Source organism: Narcine bancroftii, chromosome 1 (assembly GCF_036971445.1).
Source record: "Narcine bancroftii isolate sNarBan1 chromosome 1, sNarBan1.hap1, whole genome shotgun sequence".
Classification (NCBI taxonomy): domain Eukaryota; kingdom Metazoa; phylum Chordata; class Chondrichthyes; order Torpediniformes; family Narcinidae; genus Narcine; species Narcine bancroftii.
The window spans coordinates 206,103,792-206,130,104 of NC_091469.1; the positions used below are offsets into that span (position 1 = coordinate 206,103,792).

At 43.0% G+C, this 26,313-nt stretch overlaps 1 protein-coding gene across 6 annotated transcripts in view; it reads right to left on the reverse strand.

The window, feature by feature from the left end:
* Positions 1-26,313, reverse strand: part of LOC138738640 (uncharacterized) — a 91,112-nt gene that overhangs the window by 19,309 nt on the left and 45,490 nt on the right. For all 6 annotated transcript variants that reach the window (XM_069889248.1, XM_069889280.1, XM_069889274.1 and 3 more), the window contains 2 exons: positions 3,421-3,581; positions 1,776-1,842 (listed from right to left, as the gene is read on the reverse strand). In XM_069889248.1, coding sequence (XP_069745349.1) covers positions 1,776-1,842; positions 3,421-3,581 — 228 coding nt within the window. The remainder of the gene's footprint in view (positions 1-1,775; positions 1,843-3,420; positions 3,582-26,313) is intronic.

Consider the following 26,313-nt stretch of genomic DNA (forward strand, 5'->3'; position numbering starts at 1 on the left):
CGGGTGGCGCCACTGTCCCCACGACGACTTCCGCCTTTCCTGACTTCAACTGCACAACATCTGGCCCTGCCAGCGACCATCGCAGCATGTGCCCCGAGCATCTGCACCAGCCCCTGCCCTCGCCTGCACTGCTCATTGAGAACTACAGCAACATCACTTCCGGCTCACAGCGTGACGCCACTTCCGGCTGATGTAACGACGTCACTGCCGCAGGCCGTGATGACATCACTTCCACTGGCGCAGCGGACACGGCTGGGGAAGGAGGCCAGCCACGCAGCAGCCCCCCACGTGCCGCCACCATCTTGGGCCAGGCAGCGCCTGACACGGAGGGCCCCTGACGACGCTAAGATTGACGTGGTCAACATGGGCGATGACCAGGCCACCCTATCGACGCTCCCCACGACTCCGGGTGCCATCAGCTGCCACATGCCACACTTAGCGACCAACAGCAAAGTGGTCAAAGTGGGCGATGACCAGGCCACCCTATTGACGCACCCCATCCCTCTGGATAACGACTCTGACTCTGAGATGGTCCTGGCTCCCATCACGCTGACCAGGGACATCCCCCACGGCCTCGGGCGCTTGATAATGGACTTGCAAGTCAACGGGCAGGTAACAAAGTGCCTGTTCGACAGTGGCAGCACCAAGAATTTCATTCACCTGAGCGTGGCCCACTCCCTAAGGTTAAAGGTCCACTTCACCACCTGCTCAATCCCCCTCGCCACCAAGGATAAGACTGTTGGCACCCTCGGGCGCTGCTCGGTCGATATAACAGTGGGAGGGGAGGCTTACACAGGATTCAGGCTCCTGGTCATGCCCAAACTCTGCACACCACTCCTCCTGGGCCTGGATTTCCAGTGCCACCTGCAGAGTGTCACCCTCGCCTTCGAGGGCCCCCAACCTCCAGTCACATTGCACAGCATGCCAACCTGCGGCCTCTCCACACTGCACATCACCCCACTGGCACTCTTCCCACATCTTGCGCTAGGCTGCAAGCCGATCGCCGCCAGAAGTAGGCGCTATTGCACCACAGACAAGGACTTCATCAAGGTGGAGGTGTGGCAACTCCTGGTGGAAGGCGTTATAGAGCCCAGTAACAGCCCTTGGAGAGCCCAAGTCCTGGTGGTCAAAAGGGAAAGTAAGCCTAGGATGGTCGTGGATTGCAGCTAGACCATTAATCGGTACACCCAGCTGGACACTACCCCCTGCCCAGGATTGCTGACATGGTCAGTGAGATAACCCGCTACCGGGTTTTCTCCTCGATTGACCTGAAGTCGGTGTATCACCAAATTCCTATCCACCCGAAGGACAAGCCCTACTCCGCCTTTGAGGCGGACAGGTGCCTGTACCAGTTCCACCGGGTTCCTTTTGAGGTCACGAAAGGGGCCTCCGTCTTCCAGCAGGAGATGGATTGCACAAGCTGAAGGCGATGTTCCCATATTGGATAACGTCACTATCTGCAGCTGTGACCAGCAGGACCACGATGCTAACCTGGAAAAATTCCTCAAGATGGCCGCAGAGCTGAACTTCACTTACAACAAGGAGAAGTGTGAGTTCAGCACCACCTGCCTCACCATCCTGGGGTTCACCGTGGTGAGGAATGTTTGGACAGTGGCTTTTCTTGACAACTTTGATACCAAGTTGTGTGAAACTTGTATGTCCACAAAACTTTGCAGGTCACATTTGTTCAAGGTTCTGTTCACAGCTAAGCCCATGATGTAACTGATATTTTTAGAAAGAATTCCAGGAAAGAAATTCAAAGATTCTTGCCATACCTGTTATCATGTGGGTGCAGCTCCAGGCATCCCTGATTTTGGCTTATCCTCCTGGAATCTGGCACCACTGGAAGGCCAATAAATATGTTACCAAACATAATCCCACACCTCAACATAACAGGACAGACAAAAAAAGGCAGTAGCAACAGGTCTCTTGAGCTTCATCTGTAGGATCTTTGACAGCTAATTAAAGAATCTCTACTGGTGTAAATAATCTAAAGAGTTACATCACTGAATGGTCAAAATGTTTCAATTATCAGAGGCTTGGGGTTTTAAAATAGGTATTTTAGCATTGGGGCTGAACTCACTCCATAAAGGGTGGAAAGAGCATTGACTAAGAGCACAGACTAAGAATTGTTTCAGCTGCTGACAACTGGCAACTGTGTAAAAGGAGGCTCTTTTGGCTGTACATAATAGAATCTATTTCTTTTCATCAAAACAGACACTATTATAATGTCAGGAGCTCAAAATAATTTTTGGTCTGTACTCCACCGAAAACAGCTTAGAATGGAGACAGTTTTGCCTTTCTACAACAGCATTCCTTAGCACTATTCCATTTCACTTTGGCTGTCCCAACCAAGAAAGCACACCATACCCTCTACTTTCTCAGAAGCCTTAGCAAATTCGACCCACCCCTGTAGTCCCTCACCAACTTGTACAGATACACCATAGATAATGTACTGTCCAGATGCATGACAGTTTGAGATAGCAACCACTCAAGAATCCAATTCAAATCAAGGAGCTTTACAGGCCACGTACTCTGATGTTTGGTTCTCCCTATACAACTGAAATGCAGCTGAACACGAGGGCACAACCAGATCCCAAAACGTGATAACAACTGAATCCTGGGCTCAGTGATATGGCTGACGTGGACATTGACTGGGGCAATCCTACGTCACTCAGAGTGGTTCTGCACATCTCTCACTACACTGAAACAGCAAATGTCTCTTAGAGTCTCAGCAAGAATAATTTATTCTTGAAGAGTCATTTATAATTTTTTTTTATTTGTACTTTTTCAAATTTGTAACTGACTCCATTTAAGGACAAAAAATTTGAAGTAAGATATTCCAAAAAAAGAGATTGCCCCTGAGAACTTGTTGCATTACCTCTCCAATGTCCCGGAGACTGGAAGCACCATGCCTCTGGAATCCTACCAAAGATTGAGTTCAAATCCAATTGACACAACTTCTGGCATTGACCCACAGCTGCCCAGAGTTCTGGGGTGCACATCTCAAGTTACCAAATGCCCATGCAATTTCTCAGACCATTTGAAGATATGGGATGTAACCGGCAACTGTGGACACAGGGTTTAGCTGACCGGTGAGAACACAGGGTTTAACCGACAGTTGTGCACACGGGGGTTTAACTGGCAACTGTGGACATGGGGTTTAACCGACCGCTGTGCACACAGGGTTTAACTGACAACTGTGCACACGGGGTTTAACTGGCAACTGTGGACACGGGGTTTAACCGGCAACTGTGGTCACGGGGTTTAACTGGCAACTCTGGACACGGGGTTTAACCGGCAACTGTGGTCATGGGGTTTAACTGGCAACTGTGGACACGGGGTTTAACCAACAACAGTAGTCATGGGGTTTAACCAACAACTGAGGTTATGGGGTTTAACTGACCGCTGAGGACTTACATTGTTGCTCCGTCTCCCTGTTCCCATCTCTCTTCTGCCTGACAGAGTAAATGCACATTGTAATGAAGATCATGAGGAGGGACACAACGACTCCAACAACGATGGGAATATCGTGCTTCTCCAGGGCAAAGGAAGACCGCAGCATTACCTGGGTTTTCTCCCTGACAGGAGGAACAGAATTAATTGCATGAAATAATTACTCTTAGCCCAAATGTTGAACCCAGTAATTAAATGAGCAGTTTAACAGGAGCCAAGAGTGGAACCAATAAATGGGGCAACGTTCAAAATTATTGTCAACCTTTTCAATAGGGGTGGTATATGAGGGAGGGTCACACTTCAGGAGCTGCGGTACAGAAGTCATGTCCCGCTCCACCAGGAAGACGGAGTAAGATAAACAATTTATATGGCTGAAATGGAATTTGAATTGAAAGGAGGTTTTGTCTGTGTGGTGAGGGAGTACCCAGGAAGACTTCTTGTTCAGAAGAAGTCTGCTGCTTGTGAGTAAAGCTCTGATGTCTCGGCTACTCAGCTGCCAGTGTGGATTTATTCCATTGCAGATTTATCTTATGCTTACGGCAATTTATTCTTTAAAATTTAACATCGGTGACTCCAGCTGCTGGGTCATTACTGAATAGCTTGGCAGTTGGTTGTTGATGACTTTTCGATGGCATTCTCGGAGCCCTGGGAGCCTCGGTCTCAACCTCAATGAGTTTGGGAGGCTTTGGTGGATTGCCAGGGAGCCAGATTGGAAAACATCCTGGGATTTCTGTTCATTGCTCTGCTATCTCATCATCCAGATAAAGGATTAACGTCTCAGACACTCCTTTAGCCGTGGGGAATAAGAGATGTGGTGCACTCAGTTAGCACAACTTCAATCAACATGAGATTTGCCTTCTCCTGTAGTAGACTATTATTTTATACGGTGGACTAGTCTGTTTGTTTTTCATGAATATCACAAACCTGTCTTCAGAAATATATAGGCCATACAGGAATCACATTGGGCTAGCAACTTCAGCGATACCAGTGGCCAGGAATTCTTTCACAACACTGGAAGATGAAAATGCACCCATGATACTTGGAAACTGCACAAAGGCAATAGTAGGGAGTGATGGCACCCCAGCCATTACAGCGAGTGAAAACATGGAGGGAAAATCTACAAAGGCTGTGGGTCTAGTCACATGTTGAGTAAATTCATGGACTCACCAGCTGTCTGGTACATCCATGGCTTGCTTGAGACGGTGTTTTACGGAGAGTTGGAGGGTGCAGCCCCTGATCAGGTACTTGAAGGGGTTGCTCCTCAACTTCTAGCTGCATTTCAGACCCACACTCCTGATAATTTGGCATCCGGTACAGAGGAGGGAGGGTTAATCAAGGGTTGTCCTCATTGGTCTGGTAATGGGCCTGGCCAAAATGATTATCTATGGGTCCAGGTGGCAGACAGTCGAGGGTTCAGCTCGGGCTGACTGTCCCTCTTCTGAGGACCCCTGTCCACTGGAAACAGAGCACTTAATGTTCACGGGCAGCTTGGAGAGTGTCCGGGAATGATTGGCTCCCCAAGGGTTTGATGGTATTGAAGGTTATAGTCATGTTTCAATTTGTACATGTTTTGTGTGAATTATAGACAAATGTGGTTCTTGCAACTTTTGGATTAAGGATAATATAGGGGCAGTATTGATTTCCTGCAAAAAATGCAAAAATAAAAGGGGATAGTCTTATAGATTAGTTCCCAAATGTGTGTGAGGTTGATTCTCCACACTACACCACCATACTGGGTAGTCTTCTCCACACCATGGGAGTTGGGTGAACCTTCCTCACCTGGGATCAGCCACATTTTGGCCTATAATATTTCAGGTCAGACAATTATTTTGTGTCTGTGTGTTTGTGGGGTGTGTTTGTTCAGGTGAGCACACCTCTAAATGATCTTAAACTATAGCCTGCTTCATTTAGCCTTATTTTTAATGTGCAAAGTTAAGATCTGAAATAAACATGGAAGTATTGAATACCCAATAGTTCAGGCAGCAGCCGCGGCGGGTGAAACAAAAGGAACCCTCAAGGTTGATACAAGCTGAGATGTTAACTCTGTTGTCCTTGCCAGAGAGGGCTGTGTTGGGGAATTTGCTGGTGGGGGGGGGGGGGTGGGGTTGGAGGTGTGACTCTTGTCCATCCCATCTTCAGTCTGCAGCAAGGCAGCTGCCCTCTGAGCAAGTCCTGGAAATGCAATCCCCTGAAACATGTCTGTTTCTCTGAAGGTAGGAAGGCCAGGCTCTGCTGCATCATCCAAATAAGGGAAGGGACAAGGCACCAGGTACCTTGTGCCCTCGGCTGGGATTGCAACATTAAAAACTCCTCGATGATCCGTTCCTACCATTTCACTTATCCAAACAGTAGGTCAGATGAGAATGGAATTATTCATTTGGTGATTTAGTGAGAAATCAGCTCCCATTCTGTGACTTACATGAACTGCTGTGCCACATCTGTACTACTGAAATGTCTCCTTCATTGCACCTGCAGTAAACAGTGTGGAATCGCCCTTTGTGCAAAGACATTTCATTTCAACCCAGAATGGGTTCACCCGCTGCCATAATTGACATCAATTTACTCTTAACTTTGTCTCTAAACAGATGTTAAAAAACATTCTCAAGCATTTTTTAGTCTTTTGAACCTTGCACATTTCTGTTGACAGGTTGAATTGTGAGGGTTATTTCCCATGGGACTGTTGCATCTCATAAGGGTGATCACTCCTTTCTGAGCAACTCTTTCCAAAAAAGCCTCACTCCCCAATAGGTTGATCCTGCCTGCATCAGTTCCAATTCCAGCCTTCAAAGTTGGCACAGATTCATAGAACTGTACAGAAAAATGGTCTGTTGGCCAATTTTTTAAAAAATTTTTTTATTTTTCACACTATAAACCATACTGACCAAAATACATAGACATTTTTCTCTTGAATATATAGTGTCATTTTCTCCCCTTTTCCCCCTCCCTTCCTTCCCTCCCTCCCCCCTTCCCATTTATTCAAAGTTCAATCTATAAGATACATTAAACCCGTTAAACAATGTCGTCACTTAATAAAATTAAACAAGACATTTTTGTCTTTTACTTATAAATACTGAGTCAGTTCATTTCATCGTCTTCTCCTTCTATCATTTTAGGTGGTGGAGGTCCATGGTAGGATTTCTCTATTGTGTTTCATGTATGGTTCCCATATTTGTTCGAATATTGTGATGTTATTTCTTAAATTATATGTTATTTTTCTAATGGAATACATTTATTCATTTCTATGTACCATTATTTTATTCTCAAGTTATCTTCTAATTTCCAGGTTGACATAATACATTTTTTTGCTACAGCTAGGGCTATCATAATAAATCTTATTTGTGCTCCATCCAAATCGAGTCCAAATTCTTTATTTCTTATATTACTTCGAAGGAAGATCTCTGGGTTTTTTGGTATATTGCTTTTTGTGATTTTATTTAATATCTGGTTTAGATCTTCCCAAAATTTTTTCACTTTCTCACATGTCCAAATTGCATGTATTGTTGTTCCCGTTTCCTTCTTACAGCGAAAACATCTATCTGATACTGTTGGGTCCCATTTATTTAACTTTTGGGGTGTGATGTATAGCCTGTGTAACCAATTATATTGTATCATGCGTAACCGCGTGTTTATTGTATTTCTCATAGTTCTGGAGCATAGCTTTTCCCATGTTTCATTCTTGATCTTTATGTTTAGATCTTGTTCCCATTTTTGTTTAGGTTTACAGTTTGTTTCCTTGTTCTCCTTTTCTTGCAGTTTGATGTACATGTTTGTTATAAATTTTTAAATTATCATTTTGCCTGTAATCACATATTCAAAATTGCTTCCTTCTGGTAATCTCAGGACTGTTTCCCAGTTTGTCCTTCAAGTAGGTTTTCAGTTGGTGGTATGCAAACCTTGTATCGTGAGTTATATTATATTTGTCCCTCATTTGTTCAAAAGATAATAATTTATTTCCCGAAAAACAATTTTCTATTCTTTTGATCCCTTTTCTCTCCCATTCTCTGAAGGAAAGGTTATTTATTGTGAAAAGGATTAATTGATTTTGTGTCAATATTAATTTTGGTAGTTGATCATTTATTTTATTCCTTTCTACGTGAATCTTCTTCCAAATGTTGAGCAGATGGTGCAATACTGGTGAATTCCTACGTTGCACCAATTTTTCATCCCACTTATATAGTATATGTTCTGGTACCTTCTCCTCTATTTTATCTCGCTCTAATCTGGTCCAATCTAGTTTTTCCCTTGTTTGATAAAAATCTGATAGGTATCTTAATTGTGCTGCTCTATAATAATTCTTAAAGTTTGGTAGTTGTAAGCCTCCTTGTTTGTACCATTCTGTTAATTTATCTAGTGCTATCCTCGGTTTCCCCCCTTTCCATAAGAATTTCCTTATTATTTTCTTTATCTCCTTGAAGAATTTCTCTGTTAGGTGAATTGGTAATGATTGAAATAGGTATTGTATCCTTGGAAGATGTTCATTTTAATACAGTTTATCCTTCCTATCAGTGTTAGTGGTAAGTCTTTCCAGTGCTCTGGTCGTTTTGTAATTTTTTCATTAATTTAATGTATGCTTACTTATTTAACATTAACACAGCCTGCCCAGCTGTTCAATTACATCCAATAAACCTGCCAACCCCATAAGTTTTTGGAGGTTGGGAGGAAACCAGAGCACCTGACCACCACGTGGTCACAGGGAGAATGTATAATCTCCTTCCAGACAGTGCTGGGTTCAAATCTAGGTCATTAGCACTGGTTAATGCTCATCATTCCTTCCTTAAATCATTCGTCCTCATCTTAAACCCACACCCTCTAGATCTGGAATCATCTAACCTGGGATGAAGTCGATGAGCGCTCTCTGTCTGTGCCCCTCACTATTTTGTAAACCTCTGTAAGGTTATATCTTGGCCCCCTGTGCCACAAGGAAAAAAACTACAGCCTCTCCTATAATCAAACCCTCCGATCCCAGCTACATCCTGAAAACATGGAGGGAAAATGTAAATGACTTTTTTATTCTTTCAGAAGTTTCAAGCTGTTGTGTTCTTATGCACATATTTTCAAAGCCAATGCTCCAATTCAGAGTTCATAATCAACCCTCCACCTCCCCGCCCTGTCCCAAAGATATAAAAGTCAAACTGGACCAATCACAGAGCATGGTTCAACATCAAAATATTTCCCACTGTACCATGGCCCAGTCTACTGTGCTCTCCCACAAGGTAAACTTCCAGATTTCCTCAGCATTTTCAACCACCCAGTGTCCAACATTCCTGACAATGGCTTTTTAACTGTTATCTGCAACGCTGTTTCCCAAGGAATTCATCCTATTCTCACGAGTGGAAGCCAGTAGAGGCCAAATGAGAGGTGTAGGGGTCTTTGTTTGTGTGCTTGTGTGTGTGTGCGGATGTATATGCATTTGAGTGCATGTCTCTGTGTGTTTGTGTGCATGCATGTATGTGGATGTGTGTGAGCTTGAGTCTGAGTATTTATGTGGGTTTATGTGTGCATGTGTGTGTGTACTTGTGTGCCTGTGTGTGTGTGCATACACGTGTGTGTGTATGCATGTTTGCGCATTGTTAAATCTTAAGGAAAACGATGAATGGTTAAGAACACATTGACTGTGGTGGAACATTGTATTGCAGGCACATTCCCCACCGAGCTGGGCAGGCCGGCCCGCATGCTGAACCGGCAGAACCTCCCCCTAAGACCTCCAATAAAGGCCAAGAGCCCTAGTCTCCTCCCTCATACCTAACCTTGGACTTGAGCCAGCAGCCTGCTGAGGCAGACTTGGATCTTTAGATCAATAAAGCCTTTGACCCTTACTTCGTGTCATTGATTGCACTACAATTTCTTGATCTAAATTTTAAGCACCATGTACAAGGCAATTCGATTGGAGAAGCTGGAGATCGACCCGAAAGACCCAGAGGCCTCCGTGAAATTCAACACGTGGCTATGCTGTTTGAAGGGCTACATGAGGTGCCATGAAATCACAGCAGACAGCGATGAGTATGACCTACTATTCGCAGCGACGCCATCTTGGACCAAGCAGCTCCGGTTGCGGAGAATCTAACTTCCAGGCCCACGTCACAACAAGGAGGGACATCATTGCCGGCTTCACTTCCAGGCCCCACTGCGTGCAATCCATGGGGGTGGCCATCTTCACGATCTCCCAGGTGGTCATCTTGGCAGCCGCCAACTTAATGACATGGCAATAGCAGGTCAGACAGCGAATCAATGTTAGCCTTGATCACCTTGACCAGAATCAACCACACCAGCTAGGATGTTCCATGATGGACACAGAGGTAAATGGTCACACCATGGGTTGCCTGTTTGACACAGGGAGCACCGAGAGATTCATACATCCGTGCACCGCCGAACGCTACTCCCTGACCATGTCCCCTGTGAAGTGCCAGGTTGCACTCACCTACAAGTCCCTCTTGACAGAAATCCATGGCAAGTGCTCTGTGATCCTAACCGTGGAAGGGACAAAATAGAAAAATTTCAGACTGCTGGTGATGCCCCATCTCTGCGCCCCCATCATTTTGGGACTGGATTTCCAGTGCCAGTTAAAAAGGATACTGATGCATCTTGATGGCCCCTATTCCCTGCTCACAGTCAGGAACGACCAGTTCTGGGAGGTTTCCTCCCCCCCACCCCATTTTGGAGAGGCCCAATCACACACCTGAAAGCTGGGCAGTGCTACCAACCTGCGACCTGGCCACCCTACGGGTCCCTCCACCCCCACTGTTCCAAAACCTCATCCCAGCCTGTGGTCACTAAGAGCAGATGGTACAGCCTGGAGGACAGGGGATTCATTGTCCGAGGTGAAACCGTTGCTGAGGGAGAGCATAATCGAGCCCAGTAATAGTTAATGGAGGGCACAGGTGCTGTTGGTAAAGGGGGTAGAGAAGAACTGGATGGTAATTAACTATAGTCAAACCATCAAACGGTTCACCCTATTGGACGCCTACCCCCTGCCCCGAATTGATGACATGGTGAATGAGATCACAAAATACAGGGTCTTCTCGACCACAGATCTCATGTCAGCATACCATCAAATCCCTATCCGCCCAAAGGACCAGCCCTACACAGCATTTGAGTCTAACAATTGACTGTACCAATTCTTATGGGTCCCTTTTGGCATCATAAACAGGGTCTTGGTGCTCCAAAGGGAAATGGACCGCATGGTGGATGACAATGAGTTAAAAGCCACTTACCCTTACTTGGATAATGTTACCACACGTGGCCATGACCAGAAAGAACATGACGACAACCTGTGGAGGTTCCTGACCATGGCGAAAGCCCTCAACCTAACGTACAACCAAAAGAAGTGCATGTTCAGCACAGGGCGGCTGGCGATCCTGGGGTACGTAGTGGAGCATGGTGTGATTGCACCCTTCTGGAATTACCTCTACCCCAGAACCCCAAGGCTTTAAAAAGGTGTCTTAGGCTCTTTTCGTATTATGCACAATGTTTCCAAACTATGCTGATAAGGCCCAACCCATGGTGAAAACCATGACCTTCCCCAGTCGGTGGAGGCCCGTAAGGCTTTCAAGGGCATCAGGGACAAGATTGCCACAGCAGGAATGCATCCCACCAACGAAATGGTCCCATTCCAAGTGGAAAGTGATGCCTCCGACTTCATCATGGCCTTCCACAGTGAACCAGACAGGCAGGCCAGTGGCATTTTTTTGTGTGCACCCTGCTGGGCCCCAAACACAGACACTCCGCCGTGGAGAAGGAGCCATTGCTGTATACAGCAATGGTACATAGAAATGAATAAATGTATTCCATTGAAAAAAAACCATATAATTTAAGAAATAACATCACAGTATTCGAACAAATTTGAGAACCGTACATGGAACACAACAGAGAAGTCCTACCGTGGACCTCCACCACCTAAAATGACAGAAGGAGAAGAAGATGAAATGAACTGACCCAGTTTGTAAAAGTAGAAGACACAAGTTTCTCCTTTATTTTCATTGTGTGATGACATTGTTTAATGGGTTTAATGTATCATATAGGTTGAACGTTGAGTGAGTGGGGAGGTAGGGTGAGGGAGGGAGGGAAGGGAGGGGGGAAAAAGGGGAGAAAATAACACTGTATATTCAAGAGGGAAATGTCTGTGTATTTTGGTCAGTATGGTTCATAGTGTGAAAAATTTTAAAAAAATTTAAGAAAAGAGAAGGAGCCACAGGCTTTAGTGGCAGCAGTGCGCCAATGGAGGTACTACTTGGCCAACAGGCCATTCACCCTACGGATGGACCAAAGGGCGGTCGCCTTTATGTTTAATAACAAACAACGGGGCAAAATTAAGAATGACAAGATCATGCGGTGGAGAATTGAGCTGTCCACTTATAATTATGAGATCTTGTAACAGCCAGGTAAGCTCAACAAACTGCCCGACATGCTGTCCAGGGGAACCTGCGCCAGGGTGCAAGTAGATCACCTCCACGCCCTCCATGATAGTCTCTGCTACCCTGTGGGTCACAAGACTCTACCGCTTCATGAGGGCATGTAACCTTCCCTACTTGGTTGGAGGAGGTCAGAGAGCTGACATTCAATTGCCCGATCTGTGAGGAATGCAAGCCGCAGTTTTATAGGCCAGAGAGACCCCACCTCATCAAGGCCACTCACCCCTTTGATCGCCTCAGTATTGACTTCAAGGGGCCCCTCCCGTCCACAAATCAGAACAGCTATTTCCTGAACATTGTGGATGAATACTCACGTTTCCCATTCACCATTCCCTGCCCAGACATGACCCAGCCACTGTCAGTAAAGCACTCTGCACCATATTCACTCTGTTCATGAACCCCGCGTATGTGCATAGTGACTGGGGTTCAGTGTTCATGAGTGAGGAGCTGCGACATTACTTCCTCTCCAGGGGCATAGTGACAAATAGAACCACCAACTACAACCGCCGAGGTAATGGCCAGGTAGAGATGAAAACAGCACCATTTGGAGGGCAGTCCTTTTGGCCCTAAAGGCGAGAGGGATGAATGTTCCCCAGTGGCAAGAGGTTCTTCCAGAAACACTGCAAGCTACCAGGTCCCTAATCTGTATAGCTATGAATGCAACGCCCCATGAAAAATTGTTCTCCTTCCCTAGGAGATCGGCATCAGGAACCATGTTGCCGGTCTGGATGACGGCCCCTAAACCAGTGCTCCTCCGGAAACACGTTATGACCCACATGGCGGACCACTGGTGGAGGAAGTGCACCTCCTGCATGTGAACCCCCAGTATGCGTTGATAAGGTACTCAGATGAATGGGATGACATAGTGTCCATTTGGGACCTGGCGCAAGCAGAAACCCCAGTGCAGGAAGTGCATCCAATACCCTTCGGCCACCCTGGGGACCACTTGGATTGAGGACTTAGAGATCCCACCACCAGCACATCCCCCTGAATGTTTCCCCCACTGGAGGGTTCCCCTCCTCAGTTACTAATTAACCTGGGACCAGGGAGACACTGACATGGATTCGGCCCCCCAACAGCCAACCCAGTGACCAAGCCATTAGGCTGCTGGAGCAAGAAGCACAGCTGGCGGGACTGCAGAGGTCCCAATGGCGGGTAAAACCACGGGAGAGACTAAACCTGTGAACATTACTGTGCAACTCATGAACTATAAAGACAGTGCCCCGCATCACCCTGCCGGACTTTATCTATAAAGAAGGGGTGAATCTGGTGGAACATAGTATTGCAGGCACCTTCCCTACTGAGCTGGGCAGCCTGCTCTGCCTGCTGAACTGGTAGACCCTCCCACTAAGACCCCTAATAAAGGCCAAGAGCCTTAGTCTCCTCCCCCATACCTGCCCTTGGACTTGAGCTAGCAGCATGCTGTGGCATATTTGGATCTTGGGACCATTAAAGCCTTTGGCCCTTACTTTGTGTCTGTAAGTGGTCATTGATTGCACTACAGTGACAACAGCAAAGAAAGCAGTTAATTGTTCAGTTATGGTCTGCTCAGTCTTGAAAGTGAGGGGTGTTCAGGACAGCTTGCATTTCCAGGTGTGTACATACAACGACAGGAGCTCCATGGGCTGGTTGAACAGTTAACGATCTTTACTGTAATGTGGACACCAACTCAATTCTATTTTCCATGGACCTCAACACAAACAGCTCAACCAATTAGACTTTGCTCCCAACTACCCCCAAGCTCTGGATTTAAATGTCCTAAGCAGGAATTGATTGAGCATGATGATAAGTTGCTATGGTTGGAGCCAGGCACCACAGTCAGATGACAGTGGAGGGCAGTGTTTGCAGCAATGTTCACCAGTCAGAAAGACGCAGCTTATCTCTGCCTCAAAATTCTGTGAACTACCTCTCAGACAATGCTGCATATTCAGGTGCAGCCAATTTCCAGACAGCAAGTTTGCATGCATCATCTCAACACATAGCAATGCAAATCTAAACACATGGTTGGTTTTGCCATGTTGTCTGAGAGTTGAACCAAGTTCCTCATTAACACAGGCCAGAGCATCTTCTGTACCCTTCTCAGAGAGCAGAAAGGATCTCACTATAATGTCCCATCCAGAAGATGCCAATACTCCACACAATCCTGTCCACTAGCAGCTTGCTATGGAAACACAAGCCATAGTTCAGTCTATATTACCTGGCCTATGAGCAGAGAGATTCAGACAGTCTCCAGACTGCCAGGAAGCCAGCACTGTGCCTGAAGTCTAACCCTTGACCTGATTACTGGCATCCACGATGAGGATGACCTCTGTCGGTTCCTGTTCTCTTCCTTCCTGAAGCCCCTATGGAGCGCTGAGGTGGAATGTGAGTTATGACATCCCAACCATTCTGCAACCTGATGCCTGATGCCAATGACAAAGGTCCAGCCCAGTTCATGGATATGAGATCCCCACTCAATGTTCCACTCACAGGCATTGTCCTCTACTCCACAACCACTTCAAGGAAGGTTCAGTACCAGAACTCAGCTTCCCACAAATTCCAAAGGTTATCTCAACCCTGGGTGACTGACCCATCACACTGTTCCTCCCGTGTTTGGCTCCAGACTTTATTCTGTTGCCTTCTCTGCCATTCCAATAGTTTATCTCTGATTCAGAGACACAATTTAAATCCCACCTCAGCAAATGCGGAATTGAAATTCAAATGACTTTAAACATTTGCGATTGAAAACCTGGTGTAAACTCTGATGCCTACCTATCTAGAGACCCACTGTAGTAACCCCAAAGGAGCAGAAATCTATCCATGTCTGGTCCTCACCCGCATCCTGCCACCTCTTGGTGAAACATTGTGCCCTACCTCCAATACTGGTGGGACAGTGGTGCAGAAGGTAGTCCTGCTGCCTCAAAATCCTTTTCCAATATTTTTATTGGTTTTATCAAATAAATGTTCCATAGGTACATAACAATAAAATAAAGGATTAACAAATCTCATATAGCATAACAAATAGTATTGAGTCCTATGTTATATTAAAAGAAAGATAAAAATAAAAACACTGTACTAATTATCTGATTCAATCCCCTCCCTTCGGAGGCTACTGAGTAACTCAAAAAGTGCACTACTAATATTAAATAAAAGGAAGGTCAATGTTGGGTTCAAAAACCAAAAACTAGTAATCTTACAAATTTTGAAAGTAATTAAGAAATGAACCCCATAAAGAAACAAAATTAAGATTCATTTCATCATGGAATATCTATTTTTTTCCCAAAGTCAGATCGGACAATCATCGAGTATGAGTGGGAGGGACATCATCTTTCCATCTCATTAATATGGCCCTTCTTGCAATAAGGGAGGTGAAGCCATCAGAATTAAACCAAATGGTCCACTTATTCCAAACAGAGCAAGAAAAGGATATGGATTCAAATTAATATTAAGAACTAAAGACAAGGTATGAAATACCTCTTCCCAAAAATTGGAAAGAGAAGGACATAACCAGAACATGTGTTACAGTGTACCTTTTTCGGTTATACATTTATCACATTTAGAAGAGAGATTAGAATAAAATTTAGCCCATTAGACTTTGGAACAGAGGGCCCAGTGGACTACCTTAAACCATATTAATGAGTGTCCAGCACAAAGGGTGGATGAATACACTCATTTCAGAATAGAATTCCATGAAGTTTCAGAAAATAACAGTTGAAAATCCTGTTCCCATCATTTTTTAAATCTGTCCAGGGAACTATCCCTAGAATTTAGAAGTAATACATAAAGGCCAGATACCACCCTTTGTAATTAGGTTGAAAATTATAAATCATCCATTTCATATTAGGTTCTAGGTCTTTGGGGAGCTTCAAAATTAAATAATTTAAAAAGCTTCTAACCTGTAAATAGCGGAAAAAATGATGTCTAGGTATTTTAAATTTAGTGGATAATTCTTCATAACCGCTATCTTGAACCCAAGTTAAAAAAAGGAATGACCTAAATTAGGAATAATTAATAAAAATCTATGGCACCCGAAATGTTTCCTAAATTGAAACCAGGTTCTCAATGTATGTCTAACAACAAAATTATCAGTTAATTTGGATGCCAAAAAAGGTAAAGGTGTTCCAAGAAGAGAATATTTTTTGGTAATTTAATTTCTAAATTAACCCAAATTGATGCGCCTAAATTTTCCTTGTGATGGATCCTAAAATTTATGTATCTAATATTAGCTGCCCAATAATAAAATCTAAAGTTAGGTAATACCATGCCCCCATTCTTTTTAATATTTTGAAGGAAGAGTTTCCTAAGACAGGGGCATTTACTTTTCCATATAAAAGATATGATAGAATGCATTGAATCAAAAAATGATTTAGGAACAAAAACAGGTACAATTTGAAAAATATATTAAAATGTAGGAAGGATATTCATCTTAATAATATTGATGCATCCAATTAATGACATCGAAAGAGGGGACCACTGTATCAAGGAATTCTTAACATGATTCATTAAGGTAAGACATTTTTCTTTAAATTTGAATTCCTTAGTAATAGTAATACTTATACTTAGATAGTTGAATTGATTTTTAGCTATTTTAAAAGGAATAGAGGAATCTAGAGAGCAAGAAGAACCCAAAACGAACAACTCACCCTTCTACAAATTCAATTTATATCCTGAAAATTGCCCAAATTGATCAAATGGATGGGATCGACCAGTCAGGATTTGATATATACAAGAGGTCTATCAGCCTATTGCCTAAAAGCCACTGCTTAAGGTCCTAAAGCCAAATTAAATAATAATGGGTTTAGAGGACATCCCTGCCTAGTTCCACAATACAACTTAAAAGGTTTGGATTTAATTGAATTAGTAAAAAATGCTGTAGGAGATAACTATATTAGTTTAATCCAATTTATAAACTGGGGACCAAAATTAAATTTCTCTAATGTACTGAATAAATATTCCCATTCTACTCTAACAAAGGCTTTTTCAGCATATAAAGAAATAATACATTTAGAGGATGAAACTGTAGGAGAATAAATATTAAATTGAAAGTAATGTCCCTTAATAAACCCAGTTTGATCTTCAGAAATAACTAAGGCCTAATATTCTCTAATCTACAAGCTAAAATCTTATAGCATACGTTAGTGTCAATATTTAAGAGAGAAATTGGTCGATAGGAGGAAGAGTCTAAAGGGTCCTTATACTTTTTAACAATAAGAGATGTTGAAGCTTCAGAAAAAGTTTCTGGCAATTTCCCACTAAGGATAGAGTAAAGACAGAGTTCAAATGGGGTATCAGTAACTGGGAAAATTATTAATAAAACTCTGCAGGGAAGTCGTCAGGACCAGGGACTTTGCCAGACTGCAAAGAGTTAATAGCTACTGATATCTCCTGCTCAGAGATAGGCTGTTCCAACTATAATTTATTCTCTGAAGAAACAATAGGAATAGTCAAACCAACTAGAGTTGCTGTAGAGAATTTCAGTCTGTGATCGCCTCAGAGCTGGACAACTTAGAATAGAACTGAGAGGAAGTGTAATTTATTTCAACACGCTCATTAGAAATCTTACCATTGTCCCTATGAATCTCAATAAAAAGCCGTTTATCTGTATAATTTTTAATTTTCCTAGCTGTAAGTTTTCCAGCCTTTTCACCATGAACATAGAACTTAGACTTACTCTTTAAAAGCTGTGTTTGTATAGGATAAATAAGAAGGAAATCATGTTTAGTTTTTAGTTTGATCCTTCTTTTAAAAAGCTCGGGTTCTGGAGTTAAGGCATATTGTTGGTCGATACACTTCAGCTGATTGGCCAAATCATCTCTCTCAAAATTAGTCTTCTTTTTAATGTTAGCCATAAATAAAATGATTTGATCTCTGATATAAGCTTTAAACCCATTCCAAATTACTAAAATGGAAACTTCATGCATGGAATTTTTATTTAAAAAAAGGCAATTTGATCTTTCAATAATTGGATTATTTTGATAATTTGATCTTTCAGTAATTTGATTATTTTGATAATTTGATCTTTCAATAAAATCTATCAATAATTTCAAAAAATAAAAGAGTACTCAACCACAATTGTAGATAAATCTGGAACATTAATAGACAAAATCATTAGCGAGTGGTCAGAAATTAGTATGCTTTTGTAAGAACAAAAGTCAACAGAAGAAATTAATTATTGGTCCATAAGAAAGTAATCAATATGAGAATATATATGGTAGACATTAGAAAAAAAGGAGAATTTTTTTATCATCAGGATGAAGAAATCTCCATACATCAATAACCCTAGATTGGAACGTAAAAGAACCTTTAAGTGTAGCTGCTTTATTTAAATTAACAATTTAATAAAATGAACAGTCACATACTGGATCAAGTCTCCAGTTACCATCAAAGAATACGCATTCAAATTCAGTAAAAGAAAAAAAGAGATGTTCCAAAAGATTTGGGTCATCAGTAGTAGGACCATAAATGTTAACAAAAACATAAAGTTTATTATATAATTTACCAGACAATATAAGAAAATGACCATTAGTGTTGGCATTGACCTCGTATTTAATAAACAGCACTAATTAATCTATCAAGATTTAGAAACCTCTATAGATTTAGCCAAAAAATGCTGAGTGGAGGTCACGTGACACAAGGAGAGTGATAGGACATAGAACCCTGGAGCTGCCAGATCTACAAGAAAATAAACCTGGAAACAAATATCAAAACAGCAACCAAAATACCCACTGGCGATGTGGGAAGATATCAAGAACAGAAGAATGTCAAAGAAAAAATAAAACCATATGCAAGAATGGTCAAGAATTGGCCCTGAAGCCAGGAGACTGAGATGAGGTACCTCGTGGAGAAGAAAGTGGTGGGGCCACCTTGAGGCCCATTGTGCAGCCCATGAAGTCTGGTCTGCAGGAGAGCCGGGATTGAGTAGGTGACACTGCCCTGGACCAGCAAGCAGATGGCAGGAGCCCTGTGAAGTGGCTTGGGGAGGGGAAGGGACTCAGAACCCCCTCTTGCAGCAGGATTATTGGATCAGGCACTCTTGCACTAAGCACGATGCTCGCACTATGGCTGGCGAGAGCAGTGGTAGCAGGGCCAGGAAATGCGGGAGAGGAGCCAAACCGGGAGGTGGTGAGTCCAACAAGGTCTAGCATTGGGTTGGGGGACGCGACATGTATGAGCAGCGAGACTGACAACGAGGAGGGGAACAGCAATGGCCACAGCAAAGCTGGAGAACAATGCCACGAGGCCTGGAGGCCTGGAAGAGTCTTAACAGTGAGAGAGGGGGAGAACTTAGAACCCTCCTTGAGAGATATACTGGAAGCCTTGGGCTTCATGGAAGATAGACTCTTTCAAGCTGTGGACAAAAGAGTTCAGGACATGGGGGAAAAAAACTAGATAAACTGCAGGAAGCCCTCTCAGGTTTAATGAGTAGAATGACAGAAGTTGAGGACAGGGTGGGAGAAAGTGAGGATAGAATAGGGTAGAAAAGGAGCTGGATGTACTGGTATGGGAGAGGGAATGCATTTGGGACAAGTTGGATACGCAAGAAAGCCACAGTTGCAGAAATAACATAAAAATAGTGGGATTGAAGGAAGACACTGAGGGGAAAAATCCTACAGATTTCTTCCAAATCTGAAGTCCTGGGTAAAGATATATTGGGGGATAGGGTGAAGGTGTAGAGGGAACATCAGTCACCCATTCCGAAGCCAAGCCCTTGGCAGAAACCCCATTTGATCCTGCTGAAGCTGCTGCATTACCAGGGCAGGGAAAAAATATTAGGAGCGATGGTGGCCGGTGCAAGAAAGAAGAGGGAACCAATGGAAATAGAGGGGTATACGGTATTTTTCTACCCTGACATTAGTGCAGCACTTTTAAAGTGCAGAAAAGTGTTTGAGCCAGTCAAAAGACCAGTGAAGCAGAAAGAATACGAGTGTGTCCTGAGATATCTGAAAGTGGGGGAGAGGATGTTTTTGGCAGAGTTGGGAAAGGCACAGCAGTTTACTGAGGAATTACCTGTGCTCAGGGTGGGGGGAAAGAAGACCAAAAGTAAGAATGGAAACTAATGCATAAATAGTTGCTGTAGAATGTTAAGCAGTTTGGTGTAAATATGGATAAATATTGTGTTTATAAAAATGCATGTGAAACAAGAAGTGAAAAAGGGAACTGGGAGAACTCTGGGGTGGGGTTAAGGGAGGAAGATGGGAGGTGTGCATCACGTAGGCCGAATAATGGAGAGAAATGGTGACAGCATGGGAGGAGAGTTTATCAGGGTGGGGAAGAGGATGAGGAGGGATAGGAGAAGAGAGTATGGTATGGGGTTTGGGGTTTGTTGTAGTATTTTGTGTTACTTTTGCCTTTTTTCCTTTTTATTTTTTTGTTGATTTTTTTTCTTATCTGTCTTTTCTGGGTTCATGGTCCTTATTTTAGTTTTATCCTCCCAGGGTTTGTCATGGGCCCAGCAGGCTGGCGCACACAGCTGAAGGAAAAAGGTTGGATAAGCAATGGATATGGGGTGATGGAGGGACGGGGAAAACACAGGTCTGAGAGTCTCTGGGGCAATGGCTAAGAGTATAAAGTACATTAGTTTTAATGTTAATGGCTTGAATGGAATGGTGAAGAGGAAAAGAGTCTTGGCCTTTCTCCAAGAAAAACATTTAACAGAAAGGGAACATGAAAAACTAAAAAGGGGATGGGTGGGCCAGGTAATAGCCTCCTCATTCAGCTCAAATACAAGGAGGTTGGCAAGTCTGATAGAGAAAAGTGTTTCAGTGAGAGTGCAGAATGTGACCACAGACAAAACAAGAACATTTATAATGGTGCACTTGTAGCGGCACTATGGCAGCACTACAACTCCCAGAAGGCATCGAACTGGCCATGTGATGTCAGTGCATGATGATGTCAGCACTTGTCAGGTGCATGATTCGGGCTTTTTAAAGGTTGCACGGGTTCTGAAGAGTAAATCCGTTTGATTCACTCAAAAAACGCCTTGTGTGGTTATTTCATCATGTCCACTGTGATTCCAGTGGCCCAATTGGTGACCTCAATGAGTCCAAAAATATATTTTTGGACAATCTTGGACTCTGCAGTCGTTGCTGTGAAGCTACCACCTTTACGGACAGCTGAGCCTGAACTATGGTTCCAACAGGTTGAAGCACACTTACATTTTTGCAAAATTGAGTTGGACACTACTGTTATTACCATCTTGTCAGTGCCCTAGACCAGGGCATCGCTAAGAGGGTCTTCGACTTCCTACATGATCCACTAAGTCCAGCAAGAATGATGCTTTAAAAGCATGTTACGGGCCCAGAGGACACCAAAACCCAGCAGCAATAGAAATTCACCAAGACAAATGGTTACTTAAACAAAATTAGTTTTAAAATTTTCTTTAAACATAAAAACAGGATCAAAGTTAAATTATTACTATTAACTTAACCTAACTTAACCACTAAGTGCACATGTATGCAATGTGTATATGCTCAGAAAAGTTCTTTGAGATTCACAGACCAATCTCACTTCTCACTCCTCCAAGTCCACCGGTATCAGGCAATTCTTATACTGTGCACAGAATTTAACATTTATGAATTTTCACCAAGCTATGGTGTTTAAAAGTAATTGGTTACTGCTCAGGAAGATTCTCTTTGGTTTCAGAGAGAGAGATTCGTTGCTTGATGGACACATACAAAGTGATTCCCTCTGATCAGCCACTTCAATGTCTTGCCAAAGAAACTTGTCCCATAGAGTTTTCCAAATGATAACCTCTTCTTCTGCAGGTCACCACAGAGTTCCTCTCTGTTACCCTTATTTCAGATGAAACACTCTAGCCAGCTATTTCCTCTTGTATGGACTACAAGAGTTTTTCAACAGGCTGAACTCAGAACTCGCAACCATCTTAAAATGGGGTTTAAACAGGCTGCCAGCTTGCCATGCTGCAGAAACCAGTTCTCCCTCTCTCCCTTAGACAATGCCTGTTTGGTTTCCTCTCTCTCTCTCTCTCTCTCTCTCTGCTTTCAAAACTACATGACCTTCTTAAAACAGCAAACTGCATCCAGACAGATTGCGGCACCAGACCCAATCTTCTGAGCCCGTTCATTTGTTGCTTTCAAAACAATAATTCATTACTCCACAGGAGGTCCAATTAACACCTACTTGTGAAGTCTCTATAGGCATTCTTCAAAGTTTTTGCAAAGGCACTTGGAGCCTAGACTTTCTGGCTTGAGCAGAGCTCTGGCATTTTAAATTAGATATGTTTTGTGAAATGTTTGTGTTTGCTTGTGACCTACACTACTCCCACGATCTATTTCCTTCAAAAACATATCTCTATACGGGGAGTCACGTGATGGAGTAGTGGCTGGTCGAGTGGAACCAGTCCTCTCCAGAGAAAAGAAAAAAATGTTTGAAAAAACAGAGCTCAATAAACATAAAATACAGGAAGAGAAAGATAAAGTTACAGAGAAGAGACAGAAGATGGCACCCAAAAGAGAAAAAGTAAGAATAACAGGGAAGAAGGAAAATCAGTGGAGAAGAAAGAAGAAGGCCTTACCTGCACGTTGGAGCAGAGAGCCACCGTGGAGAGGAGCGGCCGATTTCTGATGTTGGTGAGTCCCCAGAGGAGCGGTGTCCTCCTGACCGGCAGACTTAAAAAATGGCTCTCAGAGCCATGAAGAGGTGTGCAACTGCGCATGCGCGAAGAGTTGTGCATGCACACTGCGCAAGTAAAAGAAAAAGTTAATGCTGGCGGGAGGGGGACTCAGCTGAGGAGCGGCCAGCTGCGGAGCAGCCATTCAACTGGGGGTAGCAAACAAGAAAGAAGAAAAGAAGAGTTGTGAGAAAGAGAATGAAGGGAGGGAAGAGGTTGAGTGGCAATGGGGCGACCAGCAGGGGGACGACCTGCGGCAGGAGGCCCAGCAGTGGGTCAGCCTGCAGTAAGGGGCACAGCAACAGGTTGACCTGCAGAGGGAGGCCCAACAACGGTTTGACTTGCAGCAGGAGGCCCAACAGCAGGAGACACAGCAGCTGGAGGCCCAGCAAGGATACAGAAGCAGCTCACCAGAGAAGGATGAAGATACTCAGATACAGAGAAGAGAAGATGACACAGGCATAGATACAGACACAGAAGAAGAGGAGGAAGAAGACCAAGAATTTCAAAGGAAAGAAGAAGGTAAAATGGAAGGACAAAATTTAGATAAAGCCTTTTTTGAAGAAGAAATTAGGTCATTAAAAGAATGGCTATCATTAGAATTTAGTTCAATCAAAAGAAAAATGAAAAGAGCTGAAGACAGAATGCAAAGCTTAGAGTTGGTCATGACTGAAATAGGGCAAAGAGTAGAAAATGTGGAGGAATGAGAAGCTGCTGTAAGAAATAGAGATAAATGATTTAAGAGAGAAGTTGAAAGAGAGTGAAAAAAAATTAGAGACACAAGATTTATTGTCACAAAAAATTGACATATTGGAAAACTACAGTAGACGAAACAACATAAAAATAGTGGGCCTAAAAGAAGGCAAAGAAGGGTCAAATATGAAGGAATTTATAAAAGAATGGATCCCGAAGGTGTTGGGAATGACAGATTCACATGAAGAAATAGAAATCGAAAGGGCGCATAGAGCACTAGTACCGAAACCGCCACCACATCAAAAACTGAGATCCATATTGGTAAAACTTCTAAGATATACGACAAGAGAGAACATACTGGTGCAGGCAAGAAAGAAGATTAGAGAAGACAATAAGCCATTGGAATATAAGGGACAAAAAATATTTTTTTACCTGGACATAAGCTTCGAACTTTTAAAGAAGAGGAAGGAATTCAACACGACAAAAACAATCTTATGGAAGAAAGGTTATAACTTTATATTAAGACATCCACAGTACTCAAAGTATTTATTCCTGGGGAACAGAATAGACTGTTCTCAGACCCAAAGAAAGCCCAAAAATTTGCTGAACATTTGCAGGACAAGAGAAGAGAGGAGGAGGAGTGACAAGAAGGAAGACCGGCAAGAAAATATACAAAAATATGTAAAAATATAAAGTAAAAATAATGTATATATAAAGATTTAAAGATGGATAAGAGAAGGGGAAGAAGGGGAAAAAAGAGAGAAAGTTTTGTAATATGTATAGGAAAATAGTGTTCTCTGGCGGGGGCTGGAAGGGGAGATTATTGGTCACTGTGAAATCGGTTGACGCTTGCGAGCAAGTTCACTAACCGAATGGAAAGGGGAGTTGTGGTTGCCGTCAAGGGACAAGGGGTAATCCAAGGAGGGGAGGTTCATTTGGGGTTAAAGGGCTATTGCTTGTAGGGATTGTTGGGGTATTTCATGTCTTAAGTGCGTTGTCATATATTGAGATTAAAAAGGAAAAATTAAAAAACAGTAATGAAAAAAAAGTGGATGGAGGTGATGAAGAGGCGGAAAAGAAGTGAAAATAAAGATATTAGATGGCCACGTTGGACTATATGACAATAAACATTAATGGAATATATAACCAAGTTTAAGTGTATCCCATTGGAAAAGAAAATCACATATAATTTATAAGACAAAGTTACAATGTTTGAAAAAACCTGGGAATCATATATGGAACATAACAGAAAGAGCAGGCCTCGGACCACCACCACCTAAAATGATAAGAAGATAAACACGATCAGATTTAACGTGAATAAGTAGATGATACGTCTTTTTTGTTTGTATTCCTTTTGTATAAAGATATTGTTTTATTGTATTTTATATGTTCAATATTTACTGTTTTTGGAGGGGGGTGGGAAGGGGGAAGGGAAGGATGGGGGAAAAAGGGCGAAAATGTCACTGTGAATATTTAAAGAGATGCATCTGTAAATATATTGGTTGATGTGGTTCATAGTATGATAAATAAAGAATTACAAAAAAAAACATATCTCCATACAATATAAAATATGATATAATCCATCACAAGCACTTTTATTACGTGTGTATGGTATGTCCCATAGGGAAAGGGCAGCCAAACTATTATATCTCGATAGATTGGGAGACCGTGCCCTTTCAGAACTAATGGATGAAATGCTGTTCCTGGCATCTGGAGAAAGGCCCAATATATTATTCGAGCAGCTCTTTTTGGAGTGAATGCTAGATGATATTAGGCTCTTGTTATCCAAGTGTTCATTTGAAGATTCAAGGGCTGCAACGGCAGAGGCAGACATTCTATGGCTGACTAAAAAGGACGGCCAGAAAAGACAAGTCTGCACAACTATCCACTCCACTCTTGACCCCGTGTCACACCCTAGTGCTCTTAGTACATCATTCCCTACAAGCAGGCAATACCCCAAGACAAGCAAGCAGTCTGTGGACACCTCACCTTGTTGTTATTATTACAGGCGTTGGGGAGTAAATACCCGCAAGTGCCTTGCAACCTGCCCGTTTGCGAGAAACGCCCAGGCCAACCACCAGTGAGGGCTGCGGCGGTTGGAGTGAAACCTACAAGCATACTGTATGTATAGGACTAGTTGTCTCAGCAAAAATTTCTGGTGGACACGGGTTCAGAAGTTAGTGTATTTCCACCCACCGATTTTTACACATACCATCCTACCCCGGACCTGCAACTACGAGCAGTTAACAGTTCCAACATTCCGACCTTTGGCTCCAGGAAGATGAATGTCAAGTTCGAGAATCATCTTGGTCATTTATTATAACAGCAGTATCACGACCTTTGCTTGGTGGATATTTTCTTCAGGCTTATTCATTCTTCGTCGACTTAAAAGGGTGTTGGCTAATAGATTGAACTACTTTTCAGACTATTCCTCTGGCAGATGCCTATACCCCTGCTCTGCGCCTTCAAACATTAAGTAAACCAGTAGATGAATTCTCCAAGCTGTTGGAAGATTTCCCTGAGATTACTACTCTACAATTTCCTGTCTCCACTGTGAAGCACAGTGTTACTCATCGCATTTGTACTAAGGGCCCTCCTATCCATCCTAAAGTATGTCGCTTGCCTCCAGAGAAGCTGTGCTTAGCTAAAGAAGAGTTTGCCAAGATGGAGGAACTAGCCATAATTCGCAGTCCTTGAATGCCGAACTTCAAGAAATACCATTAGGCAGCCCAGTCAACATACATCGCCTCACTCTTTGAAGGGAAGGTGTACCATCCTGTGCACAAATTGATCTGCACGGGGTAGGCGAGAAGGTAGCAGAGGACTTTATTTATAAATGGAACACTAAATTGCTATCTGGGAAAACAGGCAGCCCTATACTAAAGCAAATCATCTTCATTTGGAATAAAATTAGCAATATCTTAGGAATCAAAGGGGGATGTCCCCAAAAACACCCCTGACTCCAAATAGATTAATACCATTGACAGTAGGTAACAAGACCCTGGACACCTGGTGTTATAATAGCATCAGGTACATAGAGGACTGTTACGAGCAGGGGCAGCTAATATCGTTTGAACAACTCAGGCATAAGTATGATTTATCAAATAAGACATTCCACTGCTACCTTCAGATAAGATGTTTTCTGCA